The following is a 26,527-nucleotide window of genomic DNA, read 5'->3' on the forward strand; positions in this document are numbered from 1 at the left end:
ATGCAGGGGTTGTCTGCAGAAACAAAAAAACAACCTGTGCTTTAGAAGCACTGTGATTTATGCAGGATGGGGAAGAGATGAAGGGAAATCTATCCCAGAGACACACCTTGAGAGAGCTTCCCAGCCACAGATCTTCCTTTGCTTGCTGCTTTTAGTCCATAACTTCTGCATCCCCATCCCATCTCTGCTCAACCCGCACCTCTGATTTTGTGCATGTGCATGTGTGTGGTTTTGAGCACACATGTTACCCAAAGGATCTTTTCCAATCCCTAGTATTTTCAAAGGGGTTATTTGCTGTAACTGCAGGGGCAAACTGTGAAAAATAGGTGGTATTAGATGCATCCAGCTGTTCAGGACAGATGTCTGCCACCAACCAATCATGTTATGATGAAATGCATTGGTCTAACGCAGAACATGCAGCCCCCAGGCCCTAGAAAAACACGTGACAGGACATATATAAGAAAGCAAATTTAATTCACACTTTATGTGGGAAAAGGGCCAAATGGTAGGGCTTCCTCCACAACTTTGGATCTGTTTTAAATACCTAAATGACTCCACATTATCTTTCACATATGCATCCTCACCTGCTAAAACAGAGGATGTCTGTTTCCTCTTTATTTCATGGTGAAATAGATCAAACTAGATTACACAGTTACTTGAAACTAGCAAATACTCAAGGCTGTGATGAATGACATATTAGACAGTGAGGCAAGAACAGCTCCTCTCTATCAGTACCAGGGTCTGTGCAGCTTGTGGTGAGCTTGACAGGGGGATTTATCTCACTGAAAACACTAAAATGTTATTTTTAGCCATACAGATTCTTCACCAAGCAGCTCCTTCTACAGGAAGGAATGTCAAAGGAAGGAGGGAAAAAACTACCCCTCCTAGCAGTAGCTGATTTCAGACTGCATTAAGTGTCTGTATAACAGCAAGAAACACAAAGGAAGACATCTGCCTCTGCCACCCCAACAAGGTAAAAGAAAGGAAACACCAAAATTCAAAGTTCACACCCTCCCCGCTTAATCCACAGGCTTCCGAGCACTTTCATTTCTTGGAAAGAGAAACAAGAGAAATGACCATGCTCTGGGCGTGCTTCCAAGCAGGAGCAGACTTTAAGCTGGACTGCCACAAGCAGAGGACAGCACTGAGCACCTGGGCAGAGGGAATAACACAGTAAGATGACCCAAGTCACCAAAAACTTTACAGTATTTGCTAGTGGAGCCGCCCATGCTCCATGCCTTCCCCTCAGGAGCAGAGGGTGCTGAAAGCTCAGACTAAAGGCAAAGGGAGGCACAGGCAAGGAACATGATTTCTGGGGGCAAGCACTGACAGGCCCAAGTTTGCCCAGTCCCTCCAGTTTATCACAGGCAAACAGCTCCTGCCTGTTGGCAGGTGCCATTATGGGAGCCCTGCACCACATCATGAGCCAAACCTGCTGTGGCCAGCTCAGCTGTTGACCATCACTGGAGCTGCAGCAAGACTGGACTTGCTTGGGTGTGGATTAAGGGCTTCCTGGCTCCTGGGGCCATGCTGGGTGCCTCAGGACCTTTGCTCTCCCTTCTATTCTTCCACAAGACACCAAATGCTCGCTGACAGCATTCTACAGATACAGACAAAACACCAAAAAAAAGAGTAGTGGAGAGATACATTCCATAGTATCACTATTGTTTCTGAATGACATTTTCCAAGGATATTTTTAAAAGTCAAGGACATTTTGCAGAGTATCTGTTTTATGAATCAGTTCTTTTTACTTTCCTTTGCTGTTCCATAACTTTTCCGAATGTCACAGAACAAAAACTGCTGTGCAGATCATTTATTACTGAAGACTAGAAGACAGCATACAAGAATAGCTGAGCATTTTTATTTTTTATTAAATGCAATGCCCAATCAATTTTCTTGCATACCAACTTTTAAAAAATCCCCCAACTGTACTAGTCTACCTTTTTTGGAGCAAAAGCCTGAAATGCTATCTTGCCCTCGTCCTCCCACTTATTTGATCAGACTGCTAGAAGAAAGAGAAATTGTGATAAAAGACATAAAGCTTCCCACTGCCTCCACATGGATGATATCTGTTTCTTTATGTTTATTATACAATGCTAAAAATGTCAAGGAATGGCATGGGCACATTAGCCTTTAAAGAGAAACAAGGTTTTCAATAAAGCCTGATTTGGAAATGGAAGGTTTGAAATCTTCAAAGCAAACCAAGCTTTTAGATATGAGTCTTGAATAAACTCAACCAAAATCTCAAAATTTTGTAAGAAAAATTAGATTTCAACTGTAGAGGCATGCTTTCTCTGTTGCCCTGCCCTACCCCTCACTTCTGGACTTGCCAAAACAGGCCATCCTGCACCTCAAAACAGCAGGTGCTCATTGCAATCCCTACCCCATCTCCCAGGTCACTGCTGGATCACACTGTGCCATAGGAACATCTGAACAAAGTCAATCCCACCAACTTAAGTCACACATCCTGCCTCCACAGCAGTGCCTTTAGGCTGGGATCAAGTGTAGCATCTATTTTTATTGGTAGAAGACCCAACTTGTCCTTCACTGCTTTGGAAGATGCACTAGAACTTGCTGCATACACAAACCAGAGTGCAGAGAAAACACCTTCTACAGAGCATGTGCACACACAGGGGAAGTAAGAAGCACTGGGAGCTGCTCCAAAGCCATGAAACACTGGTGGTGGGTGTGAAGCACCTGTGCTAACACAGAACTAACTAACCAGTGCTAGCACAGGACTTCTGCTACAGACCTGACTGCAGGGAATGCCAGCGAAGAGCTCCGAGACCTCCATCACACCGTGCTCTCAAGAGAAGGTTTCAATGCATGCTGGAATCTTTTGTGACCTTTACAATAACTAGAAGCAAGGACCCTGGTTAACACCTCAGGCTTTTTTTCCTTCCTTCCTTCCTACTCAGAAGATCCCTGACAGTCTCAGTCCCCTTTCCCACCCTGCTCTGTGCTGGCAAGATCAAGCACCCCAGTCAGTGCTTTGCTCTGACAAAAGGAGGAGAAACCACACATTGAAATACCTGCAATTAGAGAGGAAGCACTTGCAGCCATGCAGCCTAATGGAAAATAGAGTCAATTGTAAATCCAGTCTGGAAAGCATTATCTGAAAATACCAACAACAAGCTACATACACACATCCTGTGGTTCTTCTTTAGGCAAGATATTTGGGGGCTTCAAATCAGAGCTTTCTCTGAGTAACACCTGGCTGCAGCCCAGGAGTTGCTGGAGAGCACAACTGCACAGAGAGTGAACTAGAATATTCCCCTGGGAGTGATTCAGGATTGTTTAATGCATTGCACAGTAAATACAATCTAGGATATTTAGACAGTATCTCCAGCAGCAGGAATTACTTGGCTCAGGGGAGTTGTGATTGGATACAAGTGCAGATAGAGACCTGTGATGCCAGGATATTAAAAATGCAGCACTTTGAACTGCAGACAAGTGAATGCTTCAGTATCATTAGTATGGTATTAGCAGGGTGTGTAATTGTCTAGAAAATCTTTCTACAAACCTGTTTCAAACTGTTTTATGCTGATATTCTATATCTTGCACCACTGTGAACTCAGCTTTGAGTGGGATGTCTGTTTGGTATGTCCTTTCTTTTTCTTTTTTTTTTTTTTTTAATCACTGGAATGAAATTGCTAGGGATAATGATAAAATCCTGATAATCTTCTAATTAGACTGAAATTCCCCAAGATATAGCTGAGAGTAAAATGCCTTTCCTCCCTAAAAAGATGAATTGACCAGAAAGCCTGAACACCAGCTGCGGCTGACCAGGAGGCTGTTCTGGTAAGGAAACCAGAAGCCACAAAACAGAAAGGCTCTCCCTTGCTGTTAAGAGATGATGGAAGGAAAAGTAGCCTCAAGAGAGAATGTACAGACAGGAGGAGAAAGTAGCAGGAATTTCCAAAGAGGAATTGCATAATCCCATGGAAAGGTCTAGAGAGGTAAGGATACAAACTCACACCAGCTTTCCTTTGGTTTTGGCTCAATCTAAGCATTTCTTGTAATGGGAGAAAAGAAATTATTGTTACAGTTTGTGTGGTTTTTGCTGTCCCAGAAGAAAAAAAAAATGAGCCTGGAGCACCAACAAGAGTTGGGTCTGTGACAGCAGATGCTACTGGAGTGCAAGCCTGCATTTTTCTGAAGGCTAACCAGCAGAAATCCTCTATGAGAAGCTGTCTCTAACCTTAAAATTTTATTTCTGGCATTAAGATGCTTTCCATTAAATCTCCTCTGCCCTCACCTCCTTGTGAGACTGCTGACCCCAGGCATACCTCTCACAGGGTTTGGATCCTGTGGAGGTTTCTCCTGCTTGGAGCCACTTCTCACATCAGGTTGGTACTTAATTACTCTTGAGACCTTTCCCCTTGCCAAGGTGGATTCTGAGCTATAGGAGGGCACAGACACCCTGAGGGACAGCATGCCATAAGGAATTCTCAAGGCAGTACATGTCAGTGCCAGGATTTTTAAAGCATGGCAGCAGACTGGACTGGCAGGTGTCATCAGCTGAATAGCTGAGCCATAGGCTGGCAAAGCACAATGACAGCTTTGGACAAAAGTAGCCTTTTCTGAAAATGCAGAGTTTCCTATTCATCTCAATAAATTGAACTACTTCATTCAAAGCCAAGACACAATCTGGGAGCTAGGAAATCTGAAAAAACAGGAAATCTAGTTTTTTCTCTTCAATATGTAAATAAAAAAAGTAGATGTTCAAGAATGACATATGCTAATCCTACAACTCCAAATGAGCTGAAAACTTGAAAAAACTACTGAATTCTTTTTTTTGTCATTTTGACTTTTGAATGGTTGATGTTTTAAGCAATAGTTATACCAAGGCAAAAAGAGTCAGATGGTTAACTTCAAAAAACAAAAATTAAGACTCCAAGGCTTTAAATGCAGATTTATTTTCTTCCAAATTCAAGCTGATATATACTGGAAAAAAAAAGCTATCTAATCAGACACTATTTTCTAACACATAAAGATTCAGAATCTTAACATGAAGTTTATAGAGTAACATCAATATGCAAAAGCCTTATGCTTACTGAATGTACCACTGTCTGTGTGGAGTGACAGACGGACATGTTTTAATGCTCTCTATCAATAAAAGAAAAGTAACATTCCCTTGTGATTTAGAAAGTACAAGCATACGAGGAGATTAAAATTGATTTTAGTTAACAAGATTTTCTTCCTTTCAGCTTAAATAATTTTGAATTTCAACGATTGGGGTCAAATCCATTCACACAAAGGTACAGTTTGAATCCTTGGTTCAAAGGCAACACACACAACAGTGAACAGAAGCCACTGCTTTGCTGCAAATGTCTGTGAGCATTGGTTATCCCAGCTCTATTTTTTGTGAATACATTTTGTACCAGAAGGGGCTACCCTCCACTAAATGTCAAGGAATGGATGTCTCTTTTTCCCTCCTCCTTCCTCTACAGTCTTGATGCCTTTCTCCTCCCATCCATCACTCATAGAACCCTTACTTATGTGTTCAGCCCCTTATTTATGGCATTTCCGTGGCTATGGGGAAATTCCAGAAACCAAGCAATACATCCTGATAGGGAAGAAAAATTATTTGATAGTGGTCTCTAGGAAGAACACTGAAGTCAAGGAGGTCACATGAATAGAAGGGCCCACTGGATTTTCCTTGGAGCTATGCAGCTCAGTTGGGATGGCAGGCAGGCTGGAATATGAAGATCTAATTCACTAGCACAGATGAGTGCTTCTCCCTGGGATTAATTAATGATTGCTCTGATACGGCCTGCCTAAGATATGTAGGGCAGCCAGAGACAGTTAATGGGAATCTGTGAAGTCTCAGATTGTGAAAGATAATTAAAGGGAAGAAAAAAAATTTTTGCAGTGTCACTCACAGTGCTTCACGTTTTGCCCCCAGAAAGTGGAATGCTTTCAACACCGATGTACTCTGCAAACACTGACCCACCCCAAAAGGGCAATTTTGTCTAACAGCTGCCTTATTGGCCTAAGTCACCATGCAGAAATGCACCCCAGTCTTGTCACCCTTTCATTTCAAGTGAATTAATCTGAACACCCAGTTAACTTCACCATGCCTCCCCTCCCCTGCACTTTAAAGGAGAGTATACAGCTTCCATTGAAACACACTGAACTACAGGATAAACACATTATGCTAACATTGTCCCCAATTTAAAGTATTAAACCTTAAAACATGCTTTTGGAAAGTAAATAAATTTGTTTCACAAATGAAAATCCCAAAACAGACTCAATGATTCTCCCACTTTACTTATACGTCTTAAAAAAACCCCCAAAACCTCACTCTCTTCTCACATTAGCCAACTCTCCTAAGGCAAAAATAACAAGACAAAATTGAGACATACTTTCAAACATCTCTTCTATTGAAAAGGACAGAGGAGATGCCTGGAAAGACACTGAACATGCACACACATGCTGCTGGGCACATCAGCGCCGGTTACAATCACCTGCAACGGACAAAGATGCTCTGTCACTTCACTGTGGGACAGAAAAGAAAATAAACTGCTCAGCCTGTCCTCTGAGCAGTTAACACTGAGCTTAGTTAGGGCCATCTTAAGGGGGCCGGGAGAGGGGGAACGGACACCACCAGCACAAAGGCAATTGAGCCCAAAATTACTCTACTGGGGACACGCTGAACGCTGTCACCTCAGCCTTCGCGGCCTCTTCCCTGCAAAGTCCATGCCCGGAGAGAGGACTGCCCACCCGTGGGTCCGTGGCAGGCGCACACCAGCACCTTCTCCTGTCCGTGACATCCCTTCTCCTGTCCGTGACATCCTCCGGGCTTCCCCCCGGCTGCTCCCGGCGCGGCTCCGCTCCCGCTGCTCCTCAGGGTGCCTGCCCGCGTCCAGGTGACCCGAAGCGGAATAGAAAGCCACTGCGACCCGTCCCTTGCAAGCGCAAGAGCCCGCGGCTGCGGGCAGGTGGGCTCTCACTGCGGGGCTGCAGCGGCGACCCCGCGGCGCCACCGGAGGCACCGACCCCTCCCGGGCGCCGAGCGGTGTCTGCCCGCGGGGCGGGACCCTGCGATACCGACAGCGGACAGCCTCCCCCCTTGCCTTACCTGCCGCCCGCGGTGCCGCAGGACCCGGGCACCGCCGCCGGACCCGGGCACCGCCACCGCCGGACCCGGGCACCGCCACCGCCGCCGGCACCGCTCCGCCGTCCCCGGCGCCGAGCCCCGGGCGGGCGGGGCCGCGCGTCACTCGGCGGGGGCGGGCACGGCTGAGGCTGAGGCTGAGGCGGGCAGGAGGGGAGGGAAGGAGGGGGAAGATGGCGGCGGCGGGGCGCGGGCTGCTGGCGGCGGGGCTGTTCCGCGGGCGGGTCGCCATTGTCACCGGCGGCGGCACCGGCATCGGCAAGGCCATCGCCGCCGACCTGCTGGCGCTAGGTGGGCGCGGGCCGGGCTCCGCAGGAAGCCCCGGTGGGGCAGCGGGGCCGGGCGGGTGCTGGGAGGGCAGATGGAGTTCGAGGGGCCGTCAGGAAGTGCCCGCGGGCTCTGCTGCCTTTCGGGGGCTGGCGGTGCCAGGAGCCCGTGGGTGGGACTTTGGGACAGGGTCCGCAAGGGGCACGAGGTGAGGTTGGTGTGGGGCTGTGCCTTTTGGCCCGCAAAACAATCGCTATTTAAACACAGAGGTCAGCGAGGTTGTGTTTAACCAGGACCCTTTCCCTCCGACTCTTCAGTGAGTTCTCTTGCTTTAACTGGAGAATTTACGAGGTTGTTGAACCTTGATTCTTACAGAGCAGTATCCTTAAACTGCTGCCCTCACAGTAACATCTTAGAGACGTGGTGCTTCTCCCAGTGTCTGCGGTTTCAGGAACGTCCTGAAATTGAGGAACGTCTTCATGATGCACGGCGTAGCTTTTCTTTCCACTCTGAATACAGAGAAGTGGTAAAACCGAGAGCGAAAGGCAGTCCCTGACTGTCTGATATGAGACCATGAGAGGTAGGAATGACTCCTACATCCACTTTGCAACGCCTTTCCTGCAGATTTCAGCTCTGCTAGGGATCATCGGCGTCAGCCTGGGTTTGGGTAGTTTATTGTCACGATTAGATTCAGCGCTCAGAATGCCAGCGCTGGTGTTACAGCTCTCGGTGTCACACTCCCGTGGTTTGCATTATTGGAATGTGCACCGCTGCACTGCATAGTAAGGAGCTTCTTTGTTAAGGCTGTGCTGGGAGACAGCTCTGCCTCTCCTGGCCTTTGTGCCGCAGCTTTCCACTTGCTTTGTACAGCTGAATGGAGGATTAGTTCTGTTACCTTTGTATTACTGGGGAAATGAGGTTTTGTTTTTTTTTCAGGTGTCCTTACATGCTGCTTTAAAGAGGTACTTTTTAAGCATCACCACAATATTGGTTGGTGATGTTACCCAGTTACCTTAAAATTGTGATTAATTTGATTTTTGCTGTTTTTCTCAAGAAAAATACAATAACAAAAGTGTGTCCGTAACAGCCTAAATAGAACACAATAGAAAAGAAATCTATACAAAGCACATGAGAAAAAATTAAGAAAGAGCTATACAGAGTTTAAGAGTGACTGAATAACCTTCCTTACCTGTAGACCTTCTGGTTACTCCTGACAAGATAATGATTAGGAAATATTTCCATGTATACCCTGCACTTCAGGTAAGGGGGGCTGGTTCTTACAGGCATAGGAGCACTGACACATAATGCTAGTTATTATATACATTGTTTATATAACCAGTCTCCTCTGAGGCCTTCTGGACAAATTTAAACCTTTTATCTGGAAACTTGTGCCCTTTTCCCTGACCCTATCAGGAAATGGTCCAGTCATTCTTTGTGAAGAAAGTTATGTTGTCAGCTTGCACAGTATGTACCAAATGTTCCCCAGTGATTAGAATCTCCCCCTCTCCCAATTAGTACATTTAGCTAAAATATAGTCTCTTACTAAACCTTATTCTATATCAATGTGTGTATTAATAAGCACTTAAGTTGGTAGGTACAACTGGGCTACTGTGATTCAGTATTTTGTGTTAATTGGTAATTCTGTGTGGCATTTTATGAACTTTGCTTTAGTTAGGTGGTTGTGCAAATGACTGGAGTTCTTAATTAAAAAAAAATCAGGAGACCTCAGAGACTACTGTCTTTATATAATGTGTTGTTTTAAGATAGCCACTAATTAAAGGTGAAGCTCCTATTCCTAAGGATATGTAGTTGTAAAGCTTCCCCCCTGGAAGAATTAAACTCCTCTATTTTTAATATTTATTTTAATATGTAGTTTCACAAGGCTGTCTGAGTCAAATGAACAGCTTGCTGCTCTTTCCTCTCCCTAGTTATTTTGATTTGATTCTGGTGTTTGCTTGATCACATGAGAGGCCAAATTCCACTCTGCAACAGAGGTGGGGGGAAAAAACCCCCACGCCTGGCAAGATATTACCTTTTTCCCTTTTTTTTGTGGTTGGTTGAGGATGGTTTATATTAAAGTATTAAAGCAGATGGGCAGCAGACCTGATATGAAGAAGTGATTACTTCTGCTGAAATGCTGAGATGATGGAAGGAGCAAGCTGGCAGCAAGACCTCCTTGCTTGCTTGGCTAGTAATTTGCTTATCCATTTGCTGCCTGCTGGATTTGCACTAGGAATTACTTTGGTGTCCTTTGGTTTAGTCTGTGTAGTAGCAATTGCTGAAGCCTTAAAGCTCTCCTGAGTCCACCGGTGTCTCAGAAGAAATTAGACTGGTTGTAGTGTGAGTGCTTGACTTAAATTTGGCACCTGCATTGTTTTTTCTCTGTAGAATGAATCCTTCTGCCTCCAAATGCTGAAAAAAAGGAGTACTTGAGCTCCTGCCTGATTTTTTTTTTCTCTCCTTTCTGCAGCTAGGATTCTGCAGTGCCACAGGGAGGGCTCTGTTCCCACTGTCTGTAGACTGCAGATAGGGATTAATCTTGTGAGGCTATTATCCTTTCCTTCAGTCTCTGTAGAGTTAAAAACCAGACCATAACATTTACTCACTGCTACTCAAAATTACAGCCAGTTGTACAAGAAGATTATTTTTGTGGTTCTAAGAGCAAGCATTTTTTGTAATCAAGACCTGCTGAAACATCTTTAAATCACTTAATTGATAAATGAGGCAGCTGTGTGCAGAACCAGCAGAAGTGATGTCTGAAAGCTGCTTTGCTGACTCTGCAACTCACAGGTTATCTTCTCTTCTGCAGGAAGGAGAGGAAATCTTGTGGACTTTTTTAATTGCTCTTTTCCTGGCACAGAGGGATCTTGTTGCTAAGAAGCATTTGACATCAGTATTTCTCTCTCTTGCAAGAGCTTCAACACTGTATTTTCTAGTCAGTGACTAATAAATGCACATCCTACAAGATACCTCCACGATGTTACTAAAAATAAAGCAATGTTGTGTTAGCTGAATGATGTTTCATTTTGTCTCCACACACAGGTTGCAGTGTTGTCATTGCCTCTCGTAAATTTGACCGATTAAAAGCTGCAGCAGAAGAGCTGAATAACAGATTTGCCTCTGTGAGTTCTGCCCAAGTGACCCCCGTGCAGTGCAATATCCGCAAAGAAGAAGAGGTAAAGATTACTGACCTTGTTCTGGGGCTTAACATATCAAAAGCATCTTGTGTATATAAGTTCTCAGATCTCTAAAGATTTCTGGTCTTTTCAAAAGTAGCTTAGATCAGGGGAAAGGTGGAACAGAGATAGAAAATTGATCTGGATAGGTGTGCTTCCCAAGGGAAGACATTTGTTAGCCACCTGAGCAAAAAAGCATGTGTAGATATTGGCAAATATATTTCTGACCATGCTTGTATGTTTCAGATATTTCTGGGAGATACAGGCCTTGGAACTGGCATGTTCTACAGCGAGGCAGAGCCCACTTAGCATGATTCTTTGTCACATTGCTGTGACAGAAGTGAGGGGGTGTAAACTTGTGAAGATGGAGACCTCAGAATAGTTCCTTCAAATAGGAAGGCATAGCATGAATCTGAATGCTTGTGACTTGCCACAAGTGCCCTGCATTGTCAGTTTGGCTTGTAGTAAGCCAAAAACCCCATAGATATATAATATTTTAGCCATGTCAGAAATTTTAGTTGCAGTTTGAGGTGTGCCTCATTGCAAGCTCTGTTACTATTCAAGCTGATTTTTAAATTTTTTCTTCATATTACAAAAAATGGAAGATCTGCTACTATTCAAGTTGATTTTTAAATTTTTTCTTCATATTGCAAAAAATGGAAGATCAAGAGCAAAAGTACATAATCCAGGTTCTTCAGAAGTCTGCATGCACCTCCTAATTTTTTTTATCTCTGTAATTAAATATTTAAAAGTCCAACTTCAGGTTGGATTTTTACGTTTTTGAAGACAGCTAGAAAATCCTCCAGTAACCACTGATTGCTACATTTTTTTAAACCTCTCAAAGTCTCTCTTAACCTAAATATTAATGACCTTCAGTAGCTATAAGGATTCTGGAAATATCCTACAATATAGCCATAAAACAAATAAAAATTGAAATTCTTCCCTTGTGGAACAGTTCGTGCCATAAAATATTTATAGTGCTCTACTCAGACTTTCTCTCCTGAAGGAGATGAACCCTGGGGCTGTGCAGGCTGTGTCACTTCACCTACCAGTGAATTTTAGGTGTGTATTTACTGGCGTCAGCAGTGCAACATAATAGGTTATGGCAGATGTCAGAGGGCAGCTTGCATGATTAAAGCCACAGGAAAGAAAAAAGGTAAAGAGGAAAAAAGGGAAAAATGCTTTTTTCAGGTCTGTTTCTTGCAGAGAGCACTCTGGCATGCTTAATAACCTTCTGCAGGTGAATCTTATTTCTACATCAGTCTGAAATTGATCAGTGAGAACTACAGTGTTCTCTGAGGTGGTTTGGGGTTTGCTTGGATGGTAAAATGAGGTAATTCCACTAAACTGCTGTTCCTTCATTGTTTCCTTCTTAAGTTTGGCTAAATACCTATTTGACAAAACAGGCTTAAGTGGCTTTGGAAATTTTTGAAGGTGTTTTCAAGCCGCCTTTGTAGTGCTGTGTAAAGAGTTCTGTGTATGGGTAACCATACTGATACTTGAAGAAACTTCTGTCTTTGCTATTACCTTGCAGTTTTATCATAAAATTGTCCTGTTTCCAATTTAAACTCTACCCATTTACCGGCACACCAGAACTTTCCTACAACTTTTCCTATTATATTAGTGAAGCTTCTATTGGATATCTCCTATCAGTGGAAGTTCTCTTCAACCATTGTCCTTTCATGTCTGTTTCTATTGAAGACAGGCTTCAGAGGAAAAAGGCAGATTAAACTCTTGTCTTGAACTTTTCAGTCATTGATTTGGTCTTACAGTTTGACTCACTTCAGTTCTGCAACTGTTCTTATTTCTGTTGAAGTCCTATTTAGAAGAAAAAATACAATTAAAATTTCATAAGCCTTTTGCTGACAATCTGAATAAGGAATGCAGTTTCTGTTGCATGTTAACATAAGAGCTTGTGTACCTGGTAAATATTTCTCCATTCCAGATGTCCATCTACAAGACCAGATATTTTATTGGTTGGAGACATCCTGACATTCTTGTTCTTCAGTTTGTGCCTCTCTGGCTCTGTTCTCTTCTGGTAATGCTGAGATTCTCAAAGATTGCTAAATCCTGACCAGGTGTTATCTAATTTCTAAATTTACTGTTGGACCAGAAATTTGTGTTTTCAGCTCTCAAATTTGTAGTGAGGATAGTGCTTCCTTACACTGAGGTACTTTGGTTTGTAAGTTGTAACTAGATAAACTCCAATTAACAATTGTTAACTTACTCTGCTGAAAACTCAGTCCAAACTGAGGTGTATGGCAGGTTTTCCACATCCCACTGCTAACTGTTGCTTATTTATTATGTCTCCTAGAGCAGCAATGGTGAAAAGTACTTTTTTTCCTAATTTGCACTTGCTAGCCTTGTGGAAACTAAAGGAAAAGTACCTTTGGGCTTTTACTTTGATTCAAAGAGTGTTGTACATCCACTTTCCAAACCTACTCCATTCTTAACTTAAAATTTAGTGCCTGGGACTTGGAGTCATAGGAATCAGTAAAAGATGTTGTTAAGGATTTTTCTAGCCTAAGAGGCAAATATTGAGTAGAGGTAATACAGTAGTATAACTCACTTCAGTATTTTCACAAATACAGGAAGAACATCCTGTTGCAGTGGAAGAGGGGATGGGAGGGCACGTCAGCTTTTGGTTTCCCTCATGAAAGAAGTGGGACTAGTTACAACTGTGTTGGCTCTGTGTGCTACTCATTAGCAACATTACAATTCACTGTTTGCTTTCAGCTTAGTGTGAGTGAAGAGTATTTACCTCAGAAATCCCAGGAGCACATTGTTGGGTAGAGGGGAACAGCCTCCTCAAGAATTCCCTGTGAGTCACAACATCCTCCTTCTTAGCTCTTATACCAGGTACCAAAGAACATGTGCAGGAGAAAAACATTATAAATGTTTCAACAAGAAAAAAAACAACTTTGGAGTTCAAGCTCCCTTAGATGTCAGAAGTGATCTATCACAAGCTTCAAAGCCCAGGAAGTTTCCTGAAGAAGTACATAATTCATTTAATATATCATTCTCTCTGACATCTCACTGAAGTCTTTTTAAGAGTAAGTCTTTGTTTCAAAGGAAGCCACCCTCATCACCTATAGGATCAAGCCATTTCTTTTTACTACAAAATGCCTTTTTTTTATCCCTCCTTCTCCATCAATTGTTCTGCATTTCTCTAAAGGCCTCTATAAATTTTGTCCTGCTTTGAATTTTATAAATTGGAGGGAGGGACTTTGAATAGGGAAAATTTAAGAAAGATGAAGGTGCTTTCAAATTGCCAGTAGATTATTTTTTGCCTCCTTTTGCAAATCTTAAAGTAACTGACCTGCTTTGAAGATGACATGGTTCATACCTCTGGTTTGGATCTGTGAAATTCAAGCATTAGAAGATTGATCCCTCATCATGTAGTCCAGGAGGTTTGTTAGAGCTCTTTCTGGCGTAGGAAGAGGCAAAGAAGGTGCAGTGAATTAATTATTGCAGAAGCTTGGTGGCAAATATCATGGGAATAGCTTAATGAATTCACATTTTTAAGTATCTAAATCTTCATCCTCAGAAGCCCTTTTGCTTTCTAGCAAAGCTTACTTTTTGTTTAATGTGCAAGAAATAATCATGCTTGATGGAGGATTTTGAACCACTGCATAACCTGTCAGGCTTATTTTTGTCATGAGTTTGCTGCTGCTTTAACTAGTTTTCCATTGAGTGTCTGTAAAGAACAAAAAAACCTGTTTTATTTTTAAAAATGGCAGAGTGGAAGGTTCTGGGATAAGAGGACCAGCGGTTTCTCTATTCTGTCATCAGAATACATGTCTATATTCTGTCATGGGGCTGTATCCTGGAGCAGTGGTTGTGCACCTGTTCTCTTTTCCTGTGGTTTGGAGTGTATATAGTGATAGAAATTGTTTCTTAGTGATTATGAAACTGAAGTGATTTGCATTGTTTGCATATTTCCTGGCCTCATAATGTGTTGAGAGCAGATCAGTTTGCTCTTGCTGAGATGCAGACCAGGCAGTTCTGTGTGCACATGTATCTTTATTTATCTCTTTTTGTGTCTTGAATTTTGAGCTACAGCAAAATCTGTTGACAGGGGCAAGACATGAGGAATGAATGTCTGAATTAAGGGGAGGGAGAGAGACTGAGAGAGACAGAGACCAAGCAGATGATGGTCCCAAGCCATGGATGCAGCAGTGTCCTGTCAGTCTCCTGGGGGTACCACCTTCACACTGGCCAAGCTTCAAGTACCCATGGGGTGGCCACAGGTGCCATTCCCATAACTTGGGGTGATGTGTATGAGCAGTTGTTTCCTTTCCCACAGTTTGCCACAGTGGGTACTTTTGTCCAGATGCATTAACCAAGATGTTCTGACCTGATCTTACCTCTGCTAGGCCTGGAATTAATGCTTTTCTGTTGCAAATTCCTGCCTTCTGTGCTTCTCTCAAGTTCTTACTTTGGTGGCTTATCATCTTATGGTAAGTTCCTTCTGTGGCTTTGACAGTGTTTTGAGACAGGCAGCAGTACTCTTTAAATCCTTACATTTGTAAAGCCTTTTTACTATACTCTGTGGACAAACATTCCTTTAACTGGCACCTAGATAAGTAGAAGCTTACATGTCTAGCTAAGTGTAAGATAAATCCTTGTACTTCTGATAGGCCATGGCTGTTCTTGAAATCAGCAATTCAGAATTCTGTTCACGGTGTCTCCTTTCCACACTTGAACTCCAGCAGCAGAACCTGCTGCTGGACCAGACCCTGAGGGTAAAGTCTGTCAGTTGGACATCAACAAAACTTCAGACAGCCTCAGTAGTGCTACTTAGCACATACCTTGTGTCTGAGCTCACTAGCAGCTTTTCTTTTCCAATAAACTTTATAGCTTAGCATAGGCTCAGTTGGTTTATAAATACTTAATGCCTGTCTGTGTGACGCCTGTTGTGAAAGGCTGTGGCTTGGTGGGGAGTTGTGGATAAGAGATTCCTGTTGTTGTACTTTTAAATAACACAGCAGTAACACGGTAAAAGTACCTGTTACCACTGTGCCAGAATGCCTTTTAGTTCTAGCCACCAAATCACAAATCTCTAAAACTCTGTAGTGGGTTGCTTGCCTGTGTGTTTTACTGACCCAGGGTGACCTGTGAATGCATGTGGACGTTTGTCCATTTTCCCTGAGTCAGTGACTGCTGTCATCTCGGTTGTCTGTAAGTATGGGCTACTGCCTAATATATTTAACTTGCAGTCACACACAAAAGTTCCTTATTGCAGTGTTCCAATCTTCTGGTTATGTCTGAAATGCCTGATTTTGTTCTTTTCTGTCTTTATCAGAAGAATATCTTAAACTAGTAGCTCTACCTCATGCAGCTTTGCTTTGCTTCCAAAGAGAGTCTTTAATAGCTTTTCTAAGTTCCGTCCAAGTGGATATTTTAATTATAGCAATAGAAAAGAATCTTCTTTAGTAGTCACTGAGATTTAAATGTGTTCTACCAGACCCTCCTCCTCGCTGTGCTGCTGGCTGCAGTTACACCACAGTGTAACTGGGAGAAGCACTGCCGTGATACTTTCCTACAGCACAGAAGACTTTGTGAAGATTGCTACAGTTGGAGCCATCTGAGCTGTCACTGGAGACCCCTCTGGCCTTTCTTGGCTTTCAGAAAGCAGAACTGATGTGTGTTTGCTGTTGTTGGGTTTTAATTTTTTTTTTCCTGAGAATATGGTGCAACACGTAGGAACAACAGTTCCTTAAATGCACCATATGAATCATTTTGAATTGATATGCTATAACATATAACATACATTTTGTCCAGCTGTTGAAAAGTTGCTTGAATGTCTCTTCTCAGTGGATTTTTCTTGTTAATTTGTTTTCAGTCTTTTCTTTTTATCATTCTTAGTATTTTTCCTTCTCTCTCTCTCTCTCATCTCTCCACAGTCTGAATAGCCTTGGTCTGTTCAAATCTTCTTTGTACTGAAACCATTTGTGTTCCATAAATGAGCCCATATTTCAGTGACTTACAGAGAATAATATTCAAAGCAAGATTCTCAGACTGACAGGGAGAAGAGTTTGATATTGCTGAGCAAAGCATAACTTTTGCTGCCTAGCCAGACATGACTTTCCTTTGTTCACAACAAGAGAGAAGTAAAGGCCAGAATGTCCTTGTGGCATGGCTGTTCTTGCAAGCTATGAGTTTGGGACTGCTGTCACAGATGTTTTGGTTTTCTGCATTTCATCCTCACATCCCACAACCTGTAGTGACTAATAAGTGAGGAATAAGATGACATTCAGAGTTTGAAGGTGGGGTTTAGGTATTGAAGGCATTTTTTCTCAGCAGGCACTAGTTTTTCAGTCATTATATGCTTGCTTAGGGTTTTTTTCTTTCAAGAGGTGCATCCTTACAGGATCCATACTATCCTGTAAAACCATTATGTGCTGTTAGAAATAAAAGATTAGTAAGTAAATAGTAAGGCAGCCTTTGTGAGACTGGGTTGGTAACACTCATTGTGAGATACAGATAATGCATTGCTTGCACTTTTTTCTGTTTCTGATGTTCTATTGTAACTCAATACAGAGAATGGGCTAGGGGAAGGATATCAACCAGCCTATCTGTTTGAGTGGCAGCATTGCTCCACCTGTCTTTTGGGGATTTTTTTTTTTCTGTGTTTTTCTCTGACCACAGATGCTAGGTTATCCTTTTATATATGCTTGAGTAGGAGTAACTGATGCATGGTCTCTAGTTATGATTGATGATGTAAGCAGGAAACAATCATTTTGTCCCATTTCCTGTTTCTTGAGATAAATATTAAGTTGTTGCTATGGAGTTCTTATTACTATCTTGCAATAATAGTTTTGCTAAAGAAAACAACTTATATTTCCAGCATTTTTTAGACTTCATGTTCTGTAGGGTAATTAACCTTCTTGCTCTGTGTAAGAAGACTGGCTATTGCCAACTCATGTGTCAGAGCTGTAGTGAATATACTAAACTTCTAGATAAGGATGATAAAACTCCAGATGAGTTATGTTTTCTCTTTAAAATGGTCAGGTATATGGTCAGATAAAATTAACAGTAGCTATGTTATATATGGAACTCTTTGCAGATCTCATGTGAACACCCCCACTCTTTTGAAGAACATCAGGAGATTCTTAGTAGGTCGTGTGTAGTGGGCTTTTGTGTCTGTTTGATTTCACAAATCTTTGGCAGCTTAAATCCCCTTCTTCTTTGGGTGCTGGTATTTTATGCAGCACCTGCATTGTACCAGCAAAATTTCCTAAGTAAACATGGATACAGCCCAGTCCTTCTTGGCTGGCTGATCCTGTCATACCAATCTCACAGCCTCTCTGAAGGCTAGACCTCCTCTTTTTCTGTGAAAGGGGCATGAGGGAGAAAATACTGTCTGAGAAAAAAACTGGGTGTAGACCTTGATCAGCATACCTCACTAACAAATACTGTTTCAGGTAGAAGCTTTGGTGAAGTCTACACTGAGTCTGCATGGCAAGATTGACTTCCTGGTGAATAATGGAGGGGGCCAGTTTGCAAGTCCTTCTGAAGCCATCCGTGCAAAAGGCTGGAATGCTGTGATAGACACCAATCTGACAGGGACCTTCTATTGTTGCAAAGCAGGTAAGGTCTGAACATTAAGCTCTTTATATTTATTTGGTTTTGCTTTTTACAGAAATACCAGAAGATAAGAAATGTCAAGTTTCTCTAGCTGCTTCTTTTCATGCACTTACCTGACAGTGGGTAGTTGTTTTTCTGAATCTCATCCAAAGCTTTCCATTAAATGATATATTACATTTGTTCATAAATACAAACATACATTTAAGGCAAGCATGATCTTCTAGTTAAGGCCAGGTTTGGGAAGTCAGATGACTTGGATACTCATTTAAAGGACTATAGGAAAACCACTTAACTTTCATGGCCTGTATTCACTGTATATAACATAGAAAAATACTTTTTTCAGGGATATAAATTTAGGCTTAAATTTAAGTATGGTATGTCATTCTCAGACAGCATTTGGAGTGTGGAAATTAAAGTAATTTACATGGAAACATGAAATTGATTTCCATCAAGTGCTTCTTTACAATCCTTGAGCCTTACCTGGACTGTGCCTGTTGCCTCATGGCCTCACCTCTGGATTGGCAAGGCTGTGCTACAAACAGCAGATTGCTCTTCTAAAATGTGTAGTGTGATTGCAGTTAAAACTCCAAGTTTGGTTTCCAGTTGGCAAGTTCATTTCTATGCATTTCTTCTGATATTTATAGGTTATCTTCCTCCTTCATACAGTGTACAATGCCTGGATGCAGGAACATGGAGGAGCCATTGTCAACATTACTGCTGCCGTGAGAAATGGCTTCCCTGGAATGTCGTAATATATATTTTCTTTTTATACTTTCCTATATTTTCCCCCATTAATACTAACTGTTCCTGAACCCTTCAGAGAGGTGTGTAGTGGGCAGCAGCAGAGTATAGAAATACAGTAGTTAGGTCAAGAGAGGCAAGAGTATCACTTGACTGTATGTCTGGAGATCTCTTATTAATCCACTAGATGGCATCTCTGGTCTCTCTCCACTTGTTTGTAAGAAACTATGAAGCAAGACTTGTCAGTGATGCTTTAATTGGTAATAGCTCCTTTTTGCTGTCTGTTTTTTTGTTTGTTTATTTTTTTAACTTGGAAATTGAGTTTCTGTTGAAGAAATATAAAAATATATTTTGAACAAGTGTTGCATTATCTCTCTTTGTCCTCATTCAGGGTTGAATGCTTTCAAAACCAACATTTTTAAGGAACAGCAGCATATTTTCTCACTAGCTTGTTCTTCACAGTACAGAATAAATGTAGAGATCCACACGGTGGTGCTGAAGCTACAGTTATTTCAGTATCTGTGGTATCTGGTTCAGCTATCATGGCAGATAGGCTGAACATGTTTCAATTTGAGTTGAACTAAGAGGAAAAACAAGCTCGTTCTGAAGAACTGTGACAAAATTTTCCTAAGCAACCCTTGCATGTAGATGGATAGACAAAACTACTTCCAAATTAAATTGAGTTGGAACTTCTTGCAGAAGTGTACTGTTGAAAAAGATATGCCTTTACAAGTCCAGCCATCACTCATGCCTAAAGTTACCTGATAGGAGTTTTTTATTAATATTAATTTTGAATATAAAAGTTGTCCTGTTTTCTCAGAGTGTGCCTGGAGGTTATCTATTTCTGGCCTAAACATATGAATAAGTTATCTTAGGTTTTTCTTAAGTTTTTCTTATTCTTTCCCTGTATCTGAGAAGCTATTGTATCTGTCACCTCTTAGTCTGTTTTGCTAGGCTAAAGCAGCTAAATTTATTCATTTTCTCTGACTAAAACTGTCTACAATTCATTGCTGCAGTAATTCTGTTTGCACTTGTTCAAGCTTGTAATCATTTCAGACTGGTTACCTACAGCAGCAAGGCGTAGGAGTTCACTCTGACTCTCACGTCTCTATCTCCATCCACCTACAGTAATTTTTGAATAGTGATTTACTTTAATCATGATTGTCAGAAGATTTAAACAATCTTCCAGACCACTGTTCTTCCAAGTGTTGCGTTACCTGTGCAAGCTACAGGTACTTTTACACAGTTTGAACTTCAGTTGTTTCTCTTTTTATAAGCCTCCTACTGCAGTAGAGTGTAGCTGACCCCATGTTGCATTGGGGAAGAGATTTTAAATATTTCTAGCAATGACAGAAAATCACAGCATGGCTTGTTTAAACAGCGAAGCTATGGTCAAACTTGGAAACTAGAGAGTCTCTCTCTTCCAGATGCTTGGTCCAGCCACAGAAAACCACTCTGAATTCCCTAATAAGGCTGCAGTAGAATTACCACTGGAGACTCCTAGCTAAGGGAACAGATGCTTCCTTTGCTTTGTTTTCTCCATAGGCACACAGGAGCTGCAAGAGCTGCAGTGGATAACCTAACCAAGACTTTAGCTTTAGAATGGGCTCACAGTGGAGTGAGGATCAACAGTGTTGCTCCTGTAAGTAATGGCAAATGGTCTGATTAAAATTAACTGTTACACATGTTCATAGTTAAAGCTTTTGGACCAAAGCAGATTTTGAAATTTATTACCAGTAACTGTTAGTGGATTATTTATATATTTGTTTATTTATAATTCCCTTAGTGTGTTCTTTGGACCATTTGACAGTGTTTTATACTTTTGGATGATGAGTCAGAGGATGTGGGATAAAATTGCTTCTGCTTTCTGCCTTGATTTGGCACGCTTGGTTTTTAGTTTTTTTATAGCTAAATGAAATAATACTGGTAGGAGTTGATGACCTGTCTTACAAAGCCTTGACATAAAATTACTGAATGCTCTGTGTTTCAGTAATGGATACATTACTTCTGAGTTCAGGAAACCTTTTCTGTTTGAGGTTCAGGTATGCTGACGGTTTCCACCTGTGTTCACAAACTTAGTTTGAAAATCTCTGAATGTCTCACGTAATGCCTTTTATTTTGTCTCCTACATGTTAAGTTAGTTTATCTTTAGGCATATAAAGAGACTGTAGTTGGAGTGTACCATCTCTCAGAGAAATCATATGTAAATATGTATGTTTTGATTTTTTTTTTGTAACAAATTGATGCAGGCAGGAAACCACTATACAGGTCAGCTAAAATATGCCTGCCACATTTCTGAGGAAGTAGACAGCAGGTAGACTTGTTTTAAATAACTGTATAGAAAGAGCAGCTATGTTTTGTAGTGCTGCAGATACAGAAGTTATGTAGAAGCTCTAGCTTTAACATTTGAGAATGTGTGATTTGTTGTAATTTTCTCTTATCCACAATTTATTTTGCACATTTATTCCCTTGAAATTAAAAGAGGAAACATAAACTTTGTCCAGCTACTTCTACAGTCAGAATTTAGCTTATCTCACAGTGAGTGTCATAAGTGAAGTGTCATGTTTGTTTAAGTGATCCCTAGGAAGATCTTGCTACTATTTTTGTAGAATGTCTGTGTATTCTTTTTGCCTCTTGTCCTAAAACATCTGGCTTGCTTTGTTTGGCATAGCATAGAATGCTTAATGGCAGATGTTTGTTAATCCTTCAGGTAAAGGCTTTTATGTAACCTTTGTGAGACCAAATTCATCTGGAGACATGTTAAATGTTAAGATGCACTGACTTGTATTTCCTGTTTATCTGCTTTTTCTGATTTATCAAGTCTTGGGGAAGTAAGTAATTAAGACAGCATTATTATGTGAATATACTTTTCAGGCATGCTAATTACCTAATGAATCATGCTGATTAGATATTATAGCACATGTCAGAAGATGTTTTTGACAAGCAAACACTTCAAGGCTTTGGCTCTTTTAGAAGTATTTGCTAGCTTTGTTACAATGCTGGTAACAAAAGTCCCTGTTGTAGTTACAATAATACTTCTGTCACCTTTGTGGACCCATCAGGTCTGTGGTAACAATACAAAACTGTTACTGCTTTATGGGAGGAGAGTAACCTGTAGGGAATGGATCCATAGGGAGGGAAGTGTGCATTCTGAATAAAAGTTTCACATACATTATACAGTATCTTCAACATCTTAGTATGTGCTTCATGGGTGAAATCAAATGTTGCTATTTTACCTTAAGTTGACTCCCAAAGGTTCTCTCCTAACTGGTGGATGTAACTCTGTGTTCACATTGCTATCTTCCTTCTCAAAACTTCCTTCTCAGCAGTCACTCTGGTGACTGTGTGGTCACCAGAGCAAACACAGTCATCTTTTTCTGCTTCTGGAGCAGCTAAGTAGGGAGAGTCAGAATTCTGACTCAAATCTGCTTCTGTAATTCACAATAAGTCGGTCTAGTGCTCCTACAAATGACAAGAAACTTTTGAGAACTTGTTCTTGTGGCTTTGTAGTTTCCTGCTGTAATTTAACATGAAATGCTTGTAATTTCAAAGCAGCGGCTGAGTTTTTTATGCTCCAATTTTTTGTTATTGAAGTGACAGCAGAGATTTAGAATAATCAGAATTATTGTGCTTGAACAGAGATGTGGCTAGCAGCCAAATTACCTTCTTGTATAAATTATACTGTGCCATTACATTCAAAAACTTGTATTCAAGTGCTCTTTAGATAGTTCAGTCCCACAGAAAATCAGTAATGACAACTTCAAATTTTAAAATTATCAGTTTAAATGTATGCAAGAGAACTTAAGTGTCACTGTGCTGTTTTAAATAGGGACTGGTATTTTCAGAAACTGCAGTTGCAAACTATGGAGAGCAAGGTGTAATGATGTGGTTAAAGAGCATACCAAAGATTCCTGCCAAGAGGTCAGCTGTTCCTGAGGAGGTAATGTGTTTCAGAATGCTTCTGATATGCCTACTTCTCTGTCTCTGTTTTGAAGCCACTTTATTATATGGAGAACAAAAAAGATTTAATTTTGCACTGAGATGGAATATTTAAAAAGAAGAAAGCTTGTAGCAATGTGTGGTTGTGCCAAGTAAGAGACTTAACCAGTAGTCACTGTTGTACAGAAGATTTAATTCAACTGCCTCTTACAGCTGAAGTGTTTTGATAGCAGACATTATTTCTTGAAAAAGTTAACTTTTGCAGGAAGGGCTGAAAGAATGAATATTAAGGGGAGGAAAATGTATCTTAGAAGCACTTGGCTCTCTTCCACCAAGAATGTGCATCTTTGATAAATTGATCAACATTTTTGTTGTTTTTTGGTATCTGATGCTGCTCTGTGACAGCATACTGGTTTTCCTCTGTTAAATTCTTGATATTTGTGGCTGGAAGGATGGCTTTAAGGCTGTTACAGTTTTTATTACTAAGTAGAAAATGTTACTAGATCATGCTTGTAAAAAATTTCACAAGCTTCTTTGACATGAACAATTCCTAGCAGTTGAAGAAAGATTAAAATTTGAGATTTTGAAATTAAGATTTTAAAATGCCATTCTTTTGCTAGATCTCTCCTGCAGTGTGTTTCCTGCTGTCTCCAGCTGCATCATTCATAACTGGGATAACTCTGGTTGTGGATGGTGGCCAGAGTTTGTACGGCCATGGCCTGGAAATACCTGGTAAGAAATGGGCTACAAAATAATGCCCTTCAAGTGATCAAAGTTGTGCAGTGGGAGGACACAAAAGTAAGATGTGTAGTTTCTCAGTCAACTAAGTAAATTTTTCCATTTGTTTTCCTCAGATCATGACAGATGGCCCTCCCCACCAGAAGGAAAAAATTCTGAAATGCTGAAAAAGCTTGTTTCTGGCAAGTTCAAACCAAAGCTGTAAAAGAAAGAGATAATCCTGATAATCTCAGTTTGTGATTTAACCTTATTATTCTCAGTAATAATTTATTTTGCTCATGTGTAACTACATTAAGTGCCTTGATTTTTGTTGGTTTATATTTAAAACTCTTGAAAGTCTTTACATTGTACATCTCTTCTCTGAATACAATCACCCTGAAAACATTCAATCTTTTGGGAAGGGAAAAGATATAAAAGACAAATTATCCATTTGCACAGGCATTAATTAACGAAGAATCCCATCCAGAAGTGAATAAAAAGAATACTTATTTTGCAGTGAAGATAGCCAAGAGGGAATGTTTAGGAATCCTTGATGAATTTACACAGAAGGTAATTTAAATCTTTTACTGTTAGTTGTATCAGTAACCCTTGGGTCAATGTTAGCTCTACACTGTTTCTGTTCAGCCACATTGTTGAGTGTTCAACTATTGTTAAGTGTTCAACAATAGTTTTAAAGACCAAGTAGAGTAAGTATTTCTCTGAAAATAAATAAAAATAAGATGGAGTACTCTTTTTAATGTTTCAGACTAATATGGCATATAGTATTTGGAATGTTTTGAATTGTTTGCAGATATAATGACATAATGGAGTTAGGCTGGTTGCAACTTAAATTTGGTAACAGAATAAGCAGATAATAAATACAGATGGAGAGCAGTATAGATTCAACAATTTAACATGCAAAATCCATGTTGTATATTGCAGTGCTCTCTGCAGTATGCTAAACTAGCAAGGAGAAATTTGGAATTCTTCATTTGCCAGCTATAACACCTTTTATCCATACTTGTCTTACAATGTTAACAGAATTTTGTTCGTTACTGTCTTCAGGTGTGGTTTTTGTGAACAATGCAGAGATGCAATTTAAAAACCAGAAATCCTGTAATACATGACTTGAAGAGACTATATTTGTAAATTTTTTATTCACTTTGAGACAAATGTTCCCATGTCTGCTCACTTTAGTGAAAATATAAAAAATATGTAATGACTCTGTTTGTTTGCTCTAAAAACTGAAATTCCTGGAATCAAGATGCTGCTATAGAAGGGAACTTTTAATACTTCATTTGGGACTGAATGTAAGAGTCTTATGGTTGTTTGTTCTCTGCAAAGATATTTGACTTTTGTGTCTTTCAGTAAAATATATGTTCTTATATAGGTACATGTAGATTGCTTTTTCATGAAAATGAAATAAATGCCAGTGTTGGGTGGGGGAGGAGTTTGAGCCATCATGTGTGTTCTTTCTGCTTTATCCTCTTAGTAACTGGACAGTCATTTATGTGACTGTGAGAAATTGGTACAGAGATAAAGCCAACTTTTTTCAAACCTCTTGTCCAAGGTATACTTTATTGCAATCTTAGTTCAGGGTACTCAGCAAGAGGATTCCTGGAAGCAAATGCACCTGTTAGATAACTAACTCTAGAAGTCTAGGCCATTGCATTCAAATGAAATTATCTAGTTTATTAACACTTTGTTTCAACATCCTTAACAGCATTCTGGAAAAGAAGGTTAAGTATGAATAAGCTTGACACTTGTGGAACTTACTTTATATTTGACTGTGAGTTTCTATGGTACATGTGCACTGTGGCTTTAAAGTGAAATGGAAGTGAATTGATTACTTTTATTATATCCCAGAAAAGTTCACTGAAATATTTGAGTACAAACTTGGAAATCATCAATTTTTAATCTTGCAAATTTCCTCTTTAACTATGCTATAGTGTGAATATTCATAAAGAGGGGAAGTTTATATATAATGATGGTGAAATTAATCATTCAACTCAGGAAATCATGAGAACATTAGAAAGGTGAGCATTCTCCTGTGTGGGAGACAGGTTCAGTCTGCAGTTAATAAATTCCTTCACAAGTAAAACTATAACAAACCTTTCTGCTTGTGCTGAATACAATTTGACCTTGCCTTCTTCAACCTTCAGCAAAGCAATGGATGTACTAAGCAGATGTATATGAGTTCTTTAGAAGAGGCTGTGTGTGCTTTTTCTTTTTAACTGGCAGGAAGTTGAAATGGCAGCATTTGTGGAGCTGTAACGTGCTCAGCTTAGTGCAATAGGAGAATATACTCAGAATACTCTAAGGGAAAATCTGGTTTAAAGATATAGAAAATACATCCTCGGAAGGAGAAGGGGACACATCACTGTTATCTGTTTTTCTTTGCCTTTTTTTTTTTTCCCAGTAATAACATTAAGGTTACCTCATGAGCTGAGGCTTACTGTGCATGATACTAACATTTTTATCACAATTGTTTAGATATTAGGATAGTAACTCCCTTGCTGCAATGGTTTTTCAGTAATCACAGCCTTTCCTTTATTGTTTGGGGTTTTTTTGGTTTTTTTTTGTATTTTTGGGGGGTTTACTTTGTTTTTGTGTTTTTCGTGTTGCACCATGGATTACATGAAGTGTTTAATTCTCAGAACAGAGGTTTTATTTTGTTCTTGCCTCTTTGGCCCATTTTTATGTAGATGAAAATGATTTGAAAAGTTTTGCAGCACCTTGCAGAAACCCAGTAGTGTATCAGCTGGCAGCAAGACTGCTTCAGGTTTCTGCTGTAGTGCTGCAGATAATATCAACTGTAGCAATGCTCTTCCTATGCCAACAGCCCTTGATCAAAGGACATTGAGAGGTTAAAAGAAATGGGTGTGGTAGCAAAAACATCCTTGACCTTAAGATTGGGGTATCTGGAGTTCAGAGAACAGGACTTTATTTGATTTGATTTATTTCACAAGGGAGGTGA

At 40.5% G+C, this 26,527-nt stretch overlaps 1 protein-coding gene across 1 annotated transcript; it reads left to right on the plus strand.

The window, feature by feature from the left end:
* Nucleotides 1–7,293: 7,293 nt before the first annotated feature.
* PECR (peroxisomal trans-2-enoyl-CoA reductase) lies at nucleotides 7,294–25,000 on the plus strand. The gene is made up of 8 exons (XM_054277555.1): nucleotides 7,294–7,411; nucleotides 10,430–10,563; nucleotides 17,991–18,156; nucleotides 18,820–18,901; nucleotides 20,440–20,536; nucleotides 22,724–22,834; nucleotides 23,454–23,565; nucleotides 23,688–25,000. Exons 1-8 carry the CDS (start codon nucleotides 7,294–7,296, stop codon nucleotides 23,774–23,776), a joined length of 909 nt encoding a protein of 302 aa, XP_054133530.1. The 3' UTR covers nucleotides 23,777–25,000.
* Nucleotides 25,001–26,527: the final 1,527 nt, after the last annotated feature.

Source organism: Melozone crissalis, unplaced genomic scaffold (genome assembly GCF_028551555.1).
Source record: "Melozone crissalis strain CALT ecotype California unplaced genomic scaffold, PUWL_Pcris_2 ptg000023l_1, whole genome shotgun sequence".
Classification (NCBI taxonomy): domain Eukaryota; kingdom Metazoa; phylum Chordata; class Aves; order Passeriformes; family Passerellidae; genus Melozone; species Melozone crissalis.